The sequence below is a fragment of the Chaetodon auriga genome, chromosome 7, assembly GCF_051107435.1.
Source record: "Chaetodon auriga isolate fChaAug3 chromosome 7, fChaAug3.hap1, whole genome shotgun sequence".
Classification (NCBI taxonomy): domain Eukaryota; kingdom Metazoa; phylum Chordata; class Actinopteri; order Chaetodontiformes; family Chaetodontidae; genus Chaetodon; species Chaetodon auriga.
In genome coordinates, this window is record NC_135080.1 from 28,591,759 (window position 1) to 28,606,958 (window position 15,200).

General features: G+C 39.8%; 1 protein-coding gene across 5 annotated transcripts in view; it reads left to right on the forward strand.

The window, feature by feature from the left end:
- The window catches only part of nf1a (neurofibromin 1a), a 162,557-nt gene that overhangs the window by 101,466 nt on the left and 45,891 nt on the right, over positions 1 to 15,200 (forward strand). For all 5 annotated transcript variants that reach the window (XM_076734334.1, XM_076734337.1, XM_076734335.1 and 2 more), the window contains 5 exons: positions 3,266 to 3,424; positions 5,149 to 5,246; positions 6,466 to 6,612; positions 6,719 to 6,865; positions 9,129 to 9,239. In XM_076734334.1, the coding sequence (XP_076590449.1) occupies positions 3,266 to 3,424; positions 5,149 to 5,246; positions 6,466 to 6,612; positions 6,719 to 6,865; positions 9,129 to 9,239 (662 nt within the window). The remainder of the gene's footprint in view (positions 1 to 3,265; positions 3,425 to 5,148; positions 5,247 to 6,465; positions 6,613 to 6,718; positions 6,866 to 9,128; positions 9,240 to 15,200) is intronic.

A 15,200-nucleotide genomic window follows, 5' to 3' on the forward strand; every position in this document is an offset into this window, starting at 1 on the left:
GCTGTGATCTGGGAATGTAGTGATGTTGCTACAAGGTCCGACAGGTCAGTAACACAAGCATTCAAATGTTCAGACAGGTTGGAAACAAGCCTCACGTTAGCCAGGCCTGCTACATGGTTCCTTAAACATTGCTCTCTTTGACTGCATGTAAAATCTTGTTGATGATGAAAACCCCACCAGCAATATGCCAATGTATTTTAATACTTGAGAAGACAAAGAAAACAACAACACACACAGCAAAAGCACAGTTCCCAAAAACAAGAACAAAAAGCAATAATAAAATAAATATTACTTAAAATAAGCAACATTCCCAGGTGAAAAAATAGTATACTTAAATTACATTTTTTGAAGAATGTACCAAGTACATTAAATGCTAATTTTGTCACCTTAAAGTATATATAGTTGTACTCAAAGAGTCTTTGAGTACAAGTACATTTGTCTCAATACAAAGCAATTCTGACTTCAACAAAGCAGTTTTGTAGTGGTCAGTGTTGCTCAAATAGCTTTGTAATTCTGGAAATTCCTAGTTGCAAACATTAAATCACTCAGAACCAGTAATAAAATTTCAGTAAGGATGTAATTTATACATTATAATATCTTATCAAGACACAGACGTGCTCAAATATGTTGGTACCATATGTTGTGTTTGAATGTTGTGTTTCATTCCTCTTAAAAAGTGATGACATTAAAAGCTATTTCGTCATATATACTTGCATGCTTTTTGTATGTCATTGAATAAAGCAAAGAAGCTGTGAGAAGAGATAAATTATTGCTCATTCTACAAAGATGTTCTAAAATGGCCTGGACACATTTGTTGGTACCCCTTAGAAAAGATAATAAATAATTGGTTTATAGTGATATTTCAAACTAGTTAGGTTCTTTAATTAGTGTCACACATGTCTCCAATCTTGTAATCAGTCATCCAGCCTATTTAAACAGAGAAACGTAGTCACTGTACTTTTTGGTATCATTGTGCGCACCACACTGAACATGGACCAGAGAAAGGAAAGGAGAGAGTTGTCTGAGGAGATCAGAAAGAAAATAATAGACAAGCATGGTAAAGGTAAAGGCTACAAGACCATCTCCAAGCAGCTTGATGTTCCTGTACTGTACGGTCCTGTCCTGTACTGTACTGGAACTGTAGCCAACCTCCCTGGGCGCGGCCGCAAGAGGACAATCGACCACAGATTGACCAGAAGGATAGTGCGAATGGTAGAAAAAGAACCAAGGATAACTGCCAAAGAAATACAAGCTGAACTCCAAGGTCGAGGTACGTCAGTTTCTGATCGCACCATCCCTCGCTTTTTGACCAAAAGAGGGCCTCACTCCACTTTTGAAAGAAAAGCATAAAAAAACCAGGGTGGAATTTGCTAAAATACATACAGACAAGCCACAATCCTTTTGGGAGAATGTCCTTTGGACAGATGAGTCAAAACTAGCTTTTTGGCAAGTCACATCAGCTCTATTTTCACAGACGGAAAAATGAAGCTTTAAAAGAAAAGAACACCATACTTAGTGCAACATGGAGGAAGCTCGGTAATGTTTTGGGGCTGCTTTGCTGTGTCTGGGACAGGGTGCCTTGAATCTGTGCTGGTCACAATGAAATCTCTATCAAGGTATTCTGGAGCGAAACATACTGCCCAGTGTCAGAAAGCTTGGTCTCAGTCGCAGGTCATGGGTCCTCCAACAAGATAATGACCCAAAACACACAGCTAAAAACACCCAAGAATGGATAAGAACAAAACTTTGGACTATTCTGAAGTTGCCTTCTATGACTTCTGATCTGAATCCTATCAAACATCTATGGAAAGAGCTGAAACTTGCAGTCTGGAGAAGGCACCCATCAAACCTGAGACAGCTGGAGCAGTTTGCTCAGGTGGGCCAAAGTACCTGTTAACAGGTGCAGAAATCTCACTGAGAGCTACAAAAAATGTCTGATTGCAGTGATTGCTTCTAAAGGTTGTGCAACAAAATATTAGCTTAAGGGTACTATCATTTTTGTCCATACCATTTTCATTGTTATATTTTTTTTAAATATTATGTTGAAAAAAAATAAATCAAAGCAAAGCCTGATTTCTATTAAATGTGGAATAAACAATGGTGGATGCCCATTGCTTTTGTCAGTTTCAAGTTATTTCAGAGAAAATTGTGCATTCTTCATTTTTTGTGGAGGGGTACCAACAAATTTGAGCGCGTCTGTAATTAATTAAGGACAAAAAGCTTCAAACCAGTGAAATGCTCTAACTGTGTTGCAAGAAAATTTACCTTGTCAGACAACAAGCAAGCATGTGTTGACGCCTTGATTTAAGATATTTCATATTAGATTTTGTTTTTAGCAGTAGATATGCTGCATAATGGTAATATGTGTCTACTGTAAACATTTTACCAAAGAGTACAGCTTTTCTTGCCTTTTTCAGTTTCAAGAGTGGCCCACTGCAGTGTCATCGAGCAATGAATTAAAAAAAAATAAGCCCAAATTTACATCCCTTTCAGTAGGTACTTGGGGAACAAAGGATTACAATCTTACTATTAAACCTTGGAATCATCTGGCTCTGATTGCATGTCTGAGAGATTTGCTTTGTTGTCATGCGTAAATTTTATGGATTGAAAGCTTGACGAGGAACAGAATGAACTTTCAACCGCACTGACTGTCCGATTCTGGAACTTGTGATGTTACGTTGTAACCCTCTGGAATGTGTCACACACAGCCCTGCTTTGCTTTAAAGCAAGATATGATGTGTGGGTTGTGGTGTTTTGGATGGTCATCCACTGTTTCACATCACAACTCATTGCTCATTTGTCACCACGGCCTGCCTTCCTTTTTTGTGATGACTTCCAGTTTTCATTTGTCACCAAAAGAAAGGAGTTGGTTGGGTGTCTTGCTGTTCCTGTCTTCTCTTTTTCTTGGGCTGTAATGCAGTAAAAACCTTTCTCACTCTTATTACAGCCCAGAAGAAATTGAGATTGTGTCTAAATCTCATTTCATATGTCTTCCTCCACTGATCCTCCTCCGGAATCTGATATCTTTAACTGTTTTGGCAATGGCTCACCGTACTCTGCTCTACACATGTTGATACATGTAAATTTTGTTGTTCCCATCATTCCTTCATTTGCTCTCTAATGTACTGAAATCCATTTTCAATATTTTGTCCTTCCCTTTGCTCCAACCTGGTCCCCTGCTCAAACAATCGTCTTCTGTTCCACATTTCCCCTTTGTTTTCCCCTCCTTTTTTCTCCCCTGCTCCCTCCATCTTCCATCACACAGGTGGTGAGTCAACGGTTCCCACAGAACAGCATTGGTGCAGTGGGCAGTGCCATGTTTCTGCGCTTCGTCAACCCAGCAATTGTGTCACCCTATGAGGCCGGCATCTTGGACAAGAAACCCTTGCCCAGGATAGAGCGGGGTCTCAAACTCATGTCAAAGGTCAGGCAGATGAATATGATGATTTAGTGATGCATCTTACAAAATAGCCACATAGGTTACAGCAAATCTGCCAGATCACTCCATAGTAGTTATCATTGTGTTTTTTGTTTTTTATGGTTTTTATGACAGTCTTGTATCATGGTATTACAGAAATTATTTTATTAGCAATAGGAACATATCTTAGGAAAGAAAAAAACGATGTAGAAAATAGGTGTATTTATTGGCTACAAATAGGAATCAAAATAAGGTATAGGCCAACGTGTTTTGGCAGGAGAAATGTGCCTCATAATGTATAGTAATTTGTAAATGTAATGTGATTCATTTTCAAGAGTTAGACAGTGATGAAACCCGTATGCTGCCCACCCCTATCCATAGTGGTGGCTAATAATATGTGCTTGTTAATTTTGACCACTTTGACAGAAAAGGGCATGATAAGTAGAGTGGAAAGCTGTGGAATTATGATTCTTACCGTCATAAGTCCACTGACTTCTGTGGCCATCGGTTGTGTTGAAACCAAGCCCTAGTGTCAGTTTATAATCGGTTTCAATACTAAGAAATGAGATCACAAAATTTCCCTGGAAATCGTACCTGCTGGAGCATGCAATGGTGAGCATTCGTGATGATGGTATAAACCAAACAATATTGCGCATAGGGAACAAAGACACCTCCTCTAAACCTCATTAATGCTACCACACAACTGTTGTAACATGAAATGTAGTTATTATGGCAATATAAAAAGACCAATGTTTCAGCTGCAGGTTACTTTTCATGCTGCAATGGCTGCTTACAGTCCGGGTGTGTGGTTAAATATTGTATATAATTGGTGTGAAGAAAGTGGATGGCAAAATCTTCAAACTGTGGTACTGACAGTTGGCAACAAGTGACCTGATTAGACAGGCAGGATGGAAGCTTCATTCCCAAATCAGAGTACAGAGTAACATTCAACAGGTTTAGCATGAAGTGCAACTTAGGTCCAAGGTCCATTCTCACCTTCCTCAAACTACACAAGTCAGAATTGTTGCATGCAACCACCACTCCACACAGTGCTTGGACACATCAAAACTGGTTATGTTGGGAATGTAGTAGCCAAGTTCTGTATAGGTTGTATTGGGCTTCTTCCACTTCATAGCAACTATGAAGTGGAACTATGTCCTATCACTACCAAAAATAGCCACAGAAAATTTGAATAAACATCCCATTATGATTTGTTATCCACAGTTATTCTGATTGATGCCAGCAATGTGCTTCAGGCCACACAGACAACAAAAGTTTAACATTTGTGTAAAGCTCAAAAAACACCTGTTTGAAACATTCCACAGATAAACAGGTTCATTGGTAACAGATTATGGTATCATGATTTGAGATGAAAGGGGAATCCTAAAAAAATTCAGTCGTTCGCGAGCAAGCATGGGGCGAGGGTCACCACTTTGTTAAACACATGGTGACATGATTGTGTATAGGATATTACTACATTCTAGTAAACTACTACTACTGGCAAAAATGTTGTAAGCACAGTTGGTTCGCAAATGATTGCATTCTGTTTTTATTTATGTTTTACATGGTGTCACAACTTTTTTTGGAATCAAGGTTGTAAAATAATGTGACAGAAGTACAAGTAACCAAGGTTCATCAAGTCTATCAGTTACTTGAGGTGAGGACCTGTTTCGACAAGCGGTTGGATTGTTTTTAATATATGTGTTGTATATTCCTTTCTTTTCCTTAAGATTCTACAGAGCATTGCAAACCATGTCTTGTTTACAAAAGAAGAGCACATGAGGCCTTTTAATGACTTTGTGAAGAGCAACTTTGATTCAGCCAGGAGGTAAGGCACTTGCAGCATGATGCTAACTCCCCTCATTAAGTCTCTGAGAACAGAAATACCCATCAGTCTTTTTTCTTCGCATGACCTAGATTGTTATTAGTTACTTATTTGTTTTGAAAACTATCCAAAGAATAATTTCATCACAAGTATTGCACTGGTTCACATTACCTCTGCTGGCCTCTGAAAGGGTTCAAACTAGAAGCTGTCAAGGCTTCAAGGAAATGGGCCAATGACACTGTTTAACCAAATTCTGCGCACATACATTTTTAGTTAGTAAATGATCACTTAATGTGATGTTGAGTAAATCAAATTAATTATTAATGTGTAATAAATGTAAGATGCATTGTTATGAATGTTGCATATGAGTTTTTACTGTATCAAGCTATGATCTTGTGTGATTAATCTTTACAAGTGATATTGCTGCCACTTTTAGGCTACATTTTTGTGGGTAGTTTCTGTCCTGTATTTTCCTTTTGGCGGTTTCATGGAAGTTATCTAGGCTATTGTAGCCCTCTCACAAAACCTACCCAAATAATAATAAACTTTATTTCTACAGCACCATTCATACAAGAATTTCTGCTCAAAGTGCTTTACAACAAGGAAATCACATGCACAGTGCTTCACATAAAAAAGACATAGAATGAACATAAATAGAGGGATAGAAACATTATGTTAAATAAGATGGAGAATAAAACCCATTTGATAATGATAGTAATAAAGTGCAGCAGTGCCATAAGTGCGAGGCAAAATGCAAGAAAATCATAGCAGGTTAACGGCTTAAGTGAAGGATAAGTGTTTAGATTTCTTTTCAAACTTTCAGCCTACAACTGTGTGTTGTAATGTGCAGGGGTTTGAATAGGTTGAAGTTTTTCAGTGTTTTTTTTTTTTTTTTTTTTTCCGGGAGGCCAGTAAATAGTGCATTACAGTTATCAGGTCGGCTTGAAATGAAGCCATGAATGATTTTTCAATATCTTATAGATTTATGAATGACCATACCATGTTTCTAAGGTGGAAAAATTCTATTTTTGTCACCTTGTTGATGTCAGACATGCTACTACATGACATACAAAAAACAAAGATCCTTTGAATGACAACATTGCCCTACAGCACCACTGGTGTACAAACCCCCCTACAGTGTATCTTTAATTAAAGCAGTGAAGGACCTGGTGTAGAGTGTCTTCTGTCTGTAGGTTGATTGTGTACTCTTCTCACTTCTCAGATTTTTCTTGGACATAGCATCTGACTCTCCACCCAGCGACTCCGTCAACCACAGTCTGTCCTTTATTAGTGATGGCAATGTACTGGCCCTCCACCGCCTGCTGTGGAACAATCAGGAGAGGATCGGCCAGTACCTCTCTAGTAACAGGTCAGAATAGATTATTTGGTGACGCACAACACTGTTATGCTCTGCTGTATAATCTCAATACTGAACTCATTTTTAACACATTTCTTTATTATGATCCTACTTTCAGGGACCACAAGGCTGTAGGCAGGCGACCTTTTGATAAGATGGCGACCCTGCTAGCCTACTTGGGACCTCCTGAGCACAAACCCGTGGCTGACACTCACTGGTCTAGTCTCAACCTGACCAGCTCCAAGTTTGAGGAGTTCATGACCAGGTAGCATTCCTAGTAGTGTCTCTTCATGAACTTGTTTTTTTTAGGGTCACATCTCCCAATACAAGTGTGTCACTCCAAGTAGATTCTTTTTCAGTAGTCTCCTCTGAACCTCATATTGTTGTGTCATTCTGTAGCTGTAATATTTAATTTTAATAGACAGATAAACTTCATTGTCTTCAAGAGTATGTATTTGTATTTCCACAGAACATGCAGTGGTCATGTACATTATACAGTTAGACTATATGGATGAAGTGATTCACATATCACTGATTATCAGCTGTAGCATTCAGCCTTCTTAGCTATGGTGGATTCTTTGATTCGAGTGTTAGTTCATTGTACGTATGAGTCCTCTGTGGGAAATGTGTTTTAAACCTCATTTACTTACCTCATGAGTTGCTCAAAGGACCAATGTGCAGGATTTTGTAGCATCTTGCAGTGAGTTTTCAGATTGCAGCCAACTGAATAATAGAACCTATGGTAGCTGCGAAACTCGTGAAAAATGTTAAAGGCGCTCTATAGAGCCAGTGTTTGGTGTGTTTGTTCTGGGCTAGGGTAGGAACATGTGAAACATGGCAGACTCTTTAGAAGAGGACCTGGTCCCTCTGTAGATGTAAAGAGCTCATTCTAAAGTAACAAAAACACATTTTCAGGTGATAATGCACTAATGAAAACAGGCTGTACATTCTAAGTCTTGCACACTGGTCCTTTTAGAAGAATGTGCATCTGATTCATTATCTCAGTAAAGTTTCAGAAATCTTTTGTTTTCTCCATTGTCATTTCTCAACATCATCTCTTTCTTCTGTAGCCACAGCACCAACATCCCGTCATATTCTGACTCTAAATTCATCTTTTTGATGTCTAAATAACTAAATTCGGGATGGCATTCTTAATGACTCACTAGCAGTAATACAAAATCATTTTTGGGTGTTTTTTGTAGCTTTGGCTCTGCCAGTTCCACTGTTGTATTTGTTGTCACAAATTACAGAAGACTTGTATTCATTCCCTGCCGCTGTTGCTTTAAGATGTCTTCTAAAATTGGTTTTCTGGGTTTAGGTCTGTTTCTGTTTCCCCTTTTGTTCCTCCAAGGAGCAACCGCTATGACTTCATGTTGAAATGAATGCATGGTGTGTGCTGCTGTTTTTCCAATCATCACCATGCTATCCACATAGACAGGTTCCCTCCATATATCTTGGAAATCTGTAATGTGATGTGATGTGAAAATTTCTGTCGATATTCTCGGTTGATGTACAATTTCTTACAATTTTCTTACAATTTTTTACTATTTCTTTCTTTTATTTTTATTTAAAAATTCTCATTCTTTTGTATATATTCTGATGTTGTTTCTAATTTGTGTGCACTTCTTATTTTAATCTGCTCTACTGATGCTGCTGTAATCGGGAATTTCCCCTCGCGGAACAAATAAAGGAATATTGAATTGAATTGAATTCTAAGATAAAGGGTTATGTACAACTGAAAACCAAAAATATAGCAATTTGTTAACATTTACAAAAAGTACCGTCTGAGATATTCTGTGAGTTTGGCTTGGGCAAGTGCTATGGACAGATTTCCCCATGGGATTATAATATAATGTAATGATATAAACATGGAAAATATAATATACGATTCTGCATTGTCTGCTAGTTACTGTTCATTTTACAAGGAAACTTTGTTGAAGTCAAAAAATATAGTCAAATCTCTCCAGTTATAATATTCAGTTGAAAATTATTTGTTGAATGTGAAAATATTCTGCCGAAGCACTTTGGTTCTTAAACTCCCTCTTGCTCCTCTCCTGATATTTTCATGTTTAACTAAATTAAGGGTTTATTCCGATCAAACCAGAGTTGGTGATTATGGGTGGAGCAGCAGGATAGAATGATCTGATTAAACAAAAGGGATCTTACTCCTTAACAAAGATTTTTCTATTATTCTATAGATTTTTCCATAGTTTTTGTGAAACACTAATAATAACAATCTGAGCCGGTCAATAACAAAAACATTTGTAGTGGATGTACATTGACTGTATGCAAAGAGCTGGAGGGATTACATTGGAATATGTATGCAGAAAATATTTGACCGGAATTTCTCTTGTTTGCCCAGGACATTGAAATCTTCCAGGACACGTGCACTGACACCATTTTTTGTAATGAAATCTCTAATACACTCTTATTCTAATCCCACCTGGTGTATTATACAACAGCACTAAGTCTTAAACCCTGTCAAATTCATAAAGCTTTGACTGATAGCTCTCTGCTTTGTTCTGTAGGCACCAGGTCCATGAGAAAGAGGAGTTCAAAGCCTTAAAAACCCTCAACATCTTCTACCAGGCAGGAACCTCCAAAAACGGCAACCCAGTGTTCTACTACGTGGCCCGCAGGTAGGACCTACGAGTCCATGTTACTTTTACTTTTTTACTACTAAATTCCTACTTAAAGGTAGGCCTGTTCATAATCGAGCGTTAACGCTGAACTCTGAAAGGCTTTTCTTTCTCAGCACTTCAGCAGTTTAGAATTTTGTTTGTGTCTGCATTTCAAATATGAATGTATTAAATAAAAATAATAATAATTTGAGAATTTATTTATAAAGCACATTTGATGCATGAAATGCAGCACAAAATGCTTAACGTGTGACAAAATAAGGAAAATAAAATAAAGTAGAATTAAAACAACAGGATAAGACAAGCTAAAACAGCAATCAGGTGAAAAGAAAAAGCACTTCAAGAGAAAACAATGTTCAAAAGATGTGTCTTAAGATTTAATTTGAAGGTGCCAAGTGATTTAGAGCCCCAATGCAATGTAAAGATTTTAAAATGGGAGTAATGTGGAGTAATGCAAGAATAGCCTTCTTAGACACCAGACATTAGTAAATAGTTGTCCAGTCTGTTGGAGATAAAAGCATGTATTAACTTTTCTGTGTCTGCCTGGGATAGAAACGGTCTGTCTCTGACAATATTCCTGAAATGACAGAAGGACATTTTATCCATTTTTCTGATGTGACGTTCATAATTTAGGTCAGAATCAAAAATAATAATACCAAGGTTTTTTAAAAGCAATAAATGTAACATATACCGTACACAGTGAACAGAAAAATAGAAACAAGAAAGATACAATGATAGTGGTAGTGTCAAAAGTGTTTCTAATATTTTTGTTTCTCTCTATATTGGCTTGACAAAACATTAGAGACACCTTCTGGTGTAATGATTATTGAGTCAAACCACAAACAGCTACATTTGCAAGCAGAAATTTCATTCTTGACTTTGGAAATAATAGAAATCCCAACTCAGTGTCAACTCAGTTGCTTTTTGCTTACCTTTCAGCTTGGGGATGTTTCGATCAGATTTTTCGGTTTCATCATGATCCAAGTCCTTTAATATCTGCCCCATCTGATGCTTTTATTTGTCTATTTAATGATGATGACGACGATGATGATCATCATCATCATCGTCGTCATCATCATCATTAAATATGTATCTGACACACTGAGGAGCTCTGATAGCTGATCTAGCGGAGTGCCTGTGTCCTAAGGTGTGTCCTTACCACAGCAGCCCAGGTTGAGTTGCAACCTGAAGCCATTTGCTTCATGCCATCCACATTCTCTTCCCCCTTTTCTATCTCTCTCCAGGTGAACGATCAAATAAAGGAAAAAGTTCCACGAAGTTCCAAGAAAACATACATACATACACATATGCATATATACATGTGTGTGTATGACGCATTGAAATAACAGCTGTAGCTACTAAATCTGGCACCTTATTTTTCTAAGAGCTACTTGATCCAAATAAAGAAGGTCCTGGTTCAAAAATATGTAAAATACGTTTATAAGATTATTGATGTGATATGAATAGAATATTTAACTGGAGAATGTGAAACTGACGTGATGTGATCAGTTAAAGAGAAGACATCTCTCTTGGAGTTGTTGGAACCACAGAAGCATTCCGTCCACTCTAAATGTATAGTAGTGGTGCAGAGGGAAGCTTCTTTCTTTGGTTGAGTACAGACACACAAACTGACAACAAACAAGATTAATTTGGACCTGCTCTTAAGTTGCTGACAGAAGAAAAAAAAACATTAATTAGTACCAGCTGATATGACCTAATGGCTTCTTTTAACCGGTGAAAGTGACGGTCAGCACCACCTAAAAATGAGAAGCGCCTACCTGAATGTTTGTACACTGAGTTAAGCTAAGAATAGGCTGCATATGCAGCGAACCATTTGCACCATAGGATGACACATAGGAGATAGAGAACAGTCCCAAAATCACAGTGTTTTCACAGCAAGTCTGCCTCCAAAAACAATTGCTCTCCGAGCAGCAGTGCTTCCTTATTAGACATGAAAGGAAACAGAGATGAACTCTGACACTAGCAGGCTGAAATGGACAGGCTTTGTTTTGGCAGTAAGCAAACCCTTAAAATATGCCTGGAGGGGCCAAGGGACCAATCCATCTCTACTTTCAAACATATCTAACAGTCTGCATCAGCGATGGAGTTTGTTAAATTGGAGATGCATCTGTTGACATCAATAGCAGATGTATTCATGTAACTCAGTTGTTTCATCCTGGTTAGTGGCTCTGACACTCCCTTGTCCTTGGTCCACCCAGTGTACAGTCTCAGGGTGCTGGACTTGTGATGAAACCCTCCATGCATTTTGAGAAGCTTCCTTGTCTTGATATCAGTGGCTTCTGTCTCCTCCTCTGACCTGCTGATTATACCAGAGAGGTATTTGATAACTGGCAGTGCGCATGTGTTGATAGCCCAGACCTTTCTTTTCAGACTACTCTTCAGACCTGCCTTACTTGTCGTAGGTATTTACTGTAACTGCTGCTGACTTCCTTGCAGCCTCCTCATGGTTCCCATTTGTCTGTGGTAGCCCTATATATTTGTAGCTGTCCTGAACATCTGCAATGCTGTCTTCGGGTAGTTCTGGTAGTGCCCTGCACGGGCCTATTATCTGGGTCCGTGTCTGGCCCTGGCCCGAGGTGGTGGAGCCCGAGCCCGGCCCGGCCTGACAGGTTTTCAGAATTCTCAGGCCCGAGCCCTCTTTTTTTTAAACCTCCCATAACAACCTGTAGGCTGTTAATGTTGCAGACATTAAAATAGTTTAATTGTGGGGTTGGTATTGAGCTATATTCATTATAATTTTTGATTAAAGGATAAAGTTAAATATGAATTTATTTAACTTAATGACTGTTCTCCTATTTAATGACAAATGGTGCATAGGTGCAGTCATAGGCGGCGGATGAGACTGAAGATAGGGAAGGCTAATATGAATGAAGAGAGAAAAATCTCAAGAAGAATCCATCAGAAAACTCACACCAAGATAGTGGATGCGCTTTATAGCTTTGCTTTTTAGCTGAGTAACTTTATTGATCCGACTGTCTGACACCGCACCGCGCACCGCACACTGTGCCCGTCTCCTGACGCACCCACAGCGTCTGAATGCGAGCGGATTATTGGATTTTTCGGGGCTCAAACCTTGACTTTGAAAGCACCAAACTACATTCCTTAACGAATGTCATTAGTTTATAATTTGAAGAATTGTAAATTATCACTTTGAGTCAGACTGAGACAGATCGGAGATGAACTTTTAGTTCACAGATGCGGCAAAGTTCAGGCTGCTGTTGTGACCTCTGACTTAACAGTTTCTGGTGGTGGTTTTGGGATGTAATCGCTCACACTCAGTTGTTTGTGACCGCCGCTGGATCCGCCGCCACAGGAACGATCAAAATGTCTCTGGAGATGTGATGAACCAGTTTTTTTGCTGTCATATGCCAGAACGACATTGCAAACGCTACACTGAACAAACCCGGTTGGCTCATCTTGAAGGGTTGTAATGAGTTTAAACTTTGTCCAATATGTAGCTTTTCCCTGTTCCCTGTGGTGTTGTTCACTGTCTTTAGTTCGCCATTCTCAATCTTTTTCTTCATGTTGTCTATGTTTGTGGCGGGAGTTGGGACCATAGTCTGCCGGGATGCATGACTGGGATGTGAGTGACGTAGGCAGGAGGGAGGGCAGAGCGGGTGCTGCGTTCAAGCATTGCCATTTAAATTCATTAAACACAAACACAACACATCTCTCTAATTGTCAGGTTAAAAAAAGAGAGCCCGAACCCGGCCCGTGTCCGAGGTAATGCTACGGTCACTGGCCCGAAGCCCGGCCCTCGGGCTGTCGGGCTGTCGGGCCCCTCGGGCCTCGGGCTCCAGTGCAGGGCTCTAAGTTCTGTTCATCTTTTCCTCTTTGATACTATTTGCCCACATTTATCGAGTCTGAATGACATCCCAGTGTCGTTGCTGTAGATCCTGGAGATGTTGATCAGAGAGTCATTGTCTAGCTCATTCCTGGATGTAGAGGAGGTGGCTGATGGTCACTTCACTTCGGAACCGGTGTTCGTAGCCACTCTTTGCAATCATCTGAGGGAGTTCAGGCCTATGCAGAACAGCAGTGGTGATAGTGCATCACCTTGGTATATGCTGCACTCGATGGTGACTTGTGCAGTTTGCTTTGAATTGACCTCCAGAGTCATTTTCCACAGCCTTATTGAGTTCTTGATGAAGGTGTCCTGTTGATGCTGTACAATTCCAAGCATTCCAGGATCCGTGTGTGGCATTGAGTCAATCCAGGCAGTGCCCAGGTTGGTTTGTCTGGTCTTGCAGTCTTTGTTGACTGCTCTATCGACCAGTAGCTGGTGCTTGGGTCCCCTGGTGTTGCTACTAATTCCTTTCTGGACCCTGCTCATGTACTGAGCCTATTCATTTTGGCTGCTATGATAGAGATAGAGAGCTATGAGTCATTGCAAGGCAGTTTCTAGTGCCTCTGGTAAGAACAGTTGGTGATACTTCCTGGGAGCCCCTTTCTTCCCCACACCTTTCTGGAGCTCTGAGAGTTGACTAACTTCTCTCTGTGTTGCCTTGATCTTGGTCTCTAGTCTCCTCCTCCATGAAGGGTATTGCTCCTTGTGGCTGTTCATGCTGTTCATCTTATAGCCAAGCATCTCTAGAATCTAGAACCACTGTTGCTGTGGTGTACATCTTGTCTGGTAGCATTCCAAGAGTTCCAGGTTTTCTGCTCTTGTCCATCTATGTCTCGTTCCAGCAGCCCACTTCTCAATTGTACAACATCAACAGGACACTAAGAGTGCCCAAGATCAATGCAACACATACTACCTTAACAGTATTAATGTATGAGCGCATTACCACTCTTACATCAAAATGATAGCTTCAACAAGGGCAAGAATTACTGAACATATAGCTATATGTGAAGATTCTCATTCATCCAAGTCATGGTGCTGTTAGATTCTTTTATTGGAAGCCCAAGAACAGACAAGAGAAATCTTCAGTTCACAGCCGAGGTCACAGGTAAAGTATACTAGCACTGGGCTTGGAATGAGTGAGCCCAGAGCTCTGATAAAAGTTCACATATATCTTCTTGGGTTGAGCCAGCCCCGTACAGAATTTGGACTTTCGCGACCGAATGTAGTTGGCCAGTTACCAAGACGTGGACACGCCAACCACTGTCCACGTCTTGTCCTAGGAATGTGATAAGCAACCTGTGTGTGAGTGTTGTTTAGGCGTGTATCTAATGCAACAGACCTCACTGACAGAAAAGAGAAGTGTCATCTGCCTTCTGTTATCCAAACTGGCTTTCACCAGTCATGTTATCTCACAGCTCTGAACAGTACAAGGACATTCATTAGGTTACACAAGTGGAGTAAGAAAGTACAGAATAAGAATACATAAAATCACTAGACAGAGCCAAATTGTTACAGGACTTGCACTTCCACTTACATTGTTGTGGTTGAAGAAGACAACTTGCCTCTTATCCAAAAGGCTTCTTCAGTTCTAACTGACTAACTGACCAGGGAATTGGCACTTGAAGAAGGATTTTCAATATGCACCAAATCCCTATTCATTCACAACCAGTAACACGTTGAGGCAGGATCTTGTCTATCCTAAGTACAAAACACCCAGACATCCATGTCAAACTGGAAAGATCATCACTGAACAGATGAGGTGGTCTAAGACACTGCTTATGAGGCACCTACAATACAGTCCTGAGATCTCTCCGCAGGCAGCATAACAGCCATTCGCACCGGGACTCACATGCCCCTGTCATATTACATAATGGTTGGGCGGGTTGATGACCCACCCATTCTCACCCATCAACACCTATTGTGCCAGCCACACCTTGATTCATGTGACTCTAGTGACCTGTATGATGCTGGGTGGAGCTATGATCCTGCAAGTGGACAAATGCCTGAGACTCCCAACAAGTCAGTTAGAACTGAAGAAGCCCATACATTTTTCCATAAATTCCAAGTCATTTGGCATTCATAAAGCAAGTGTA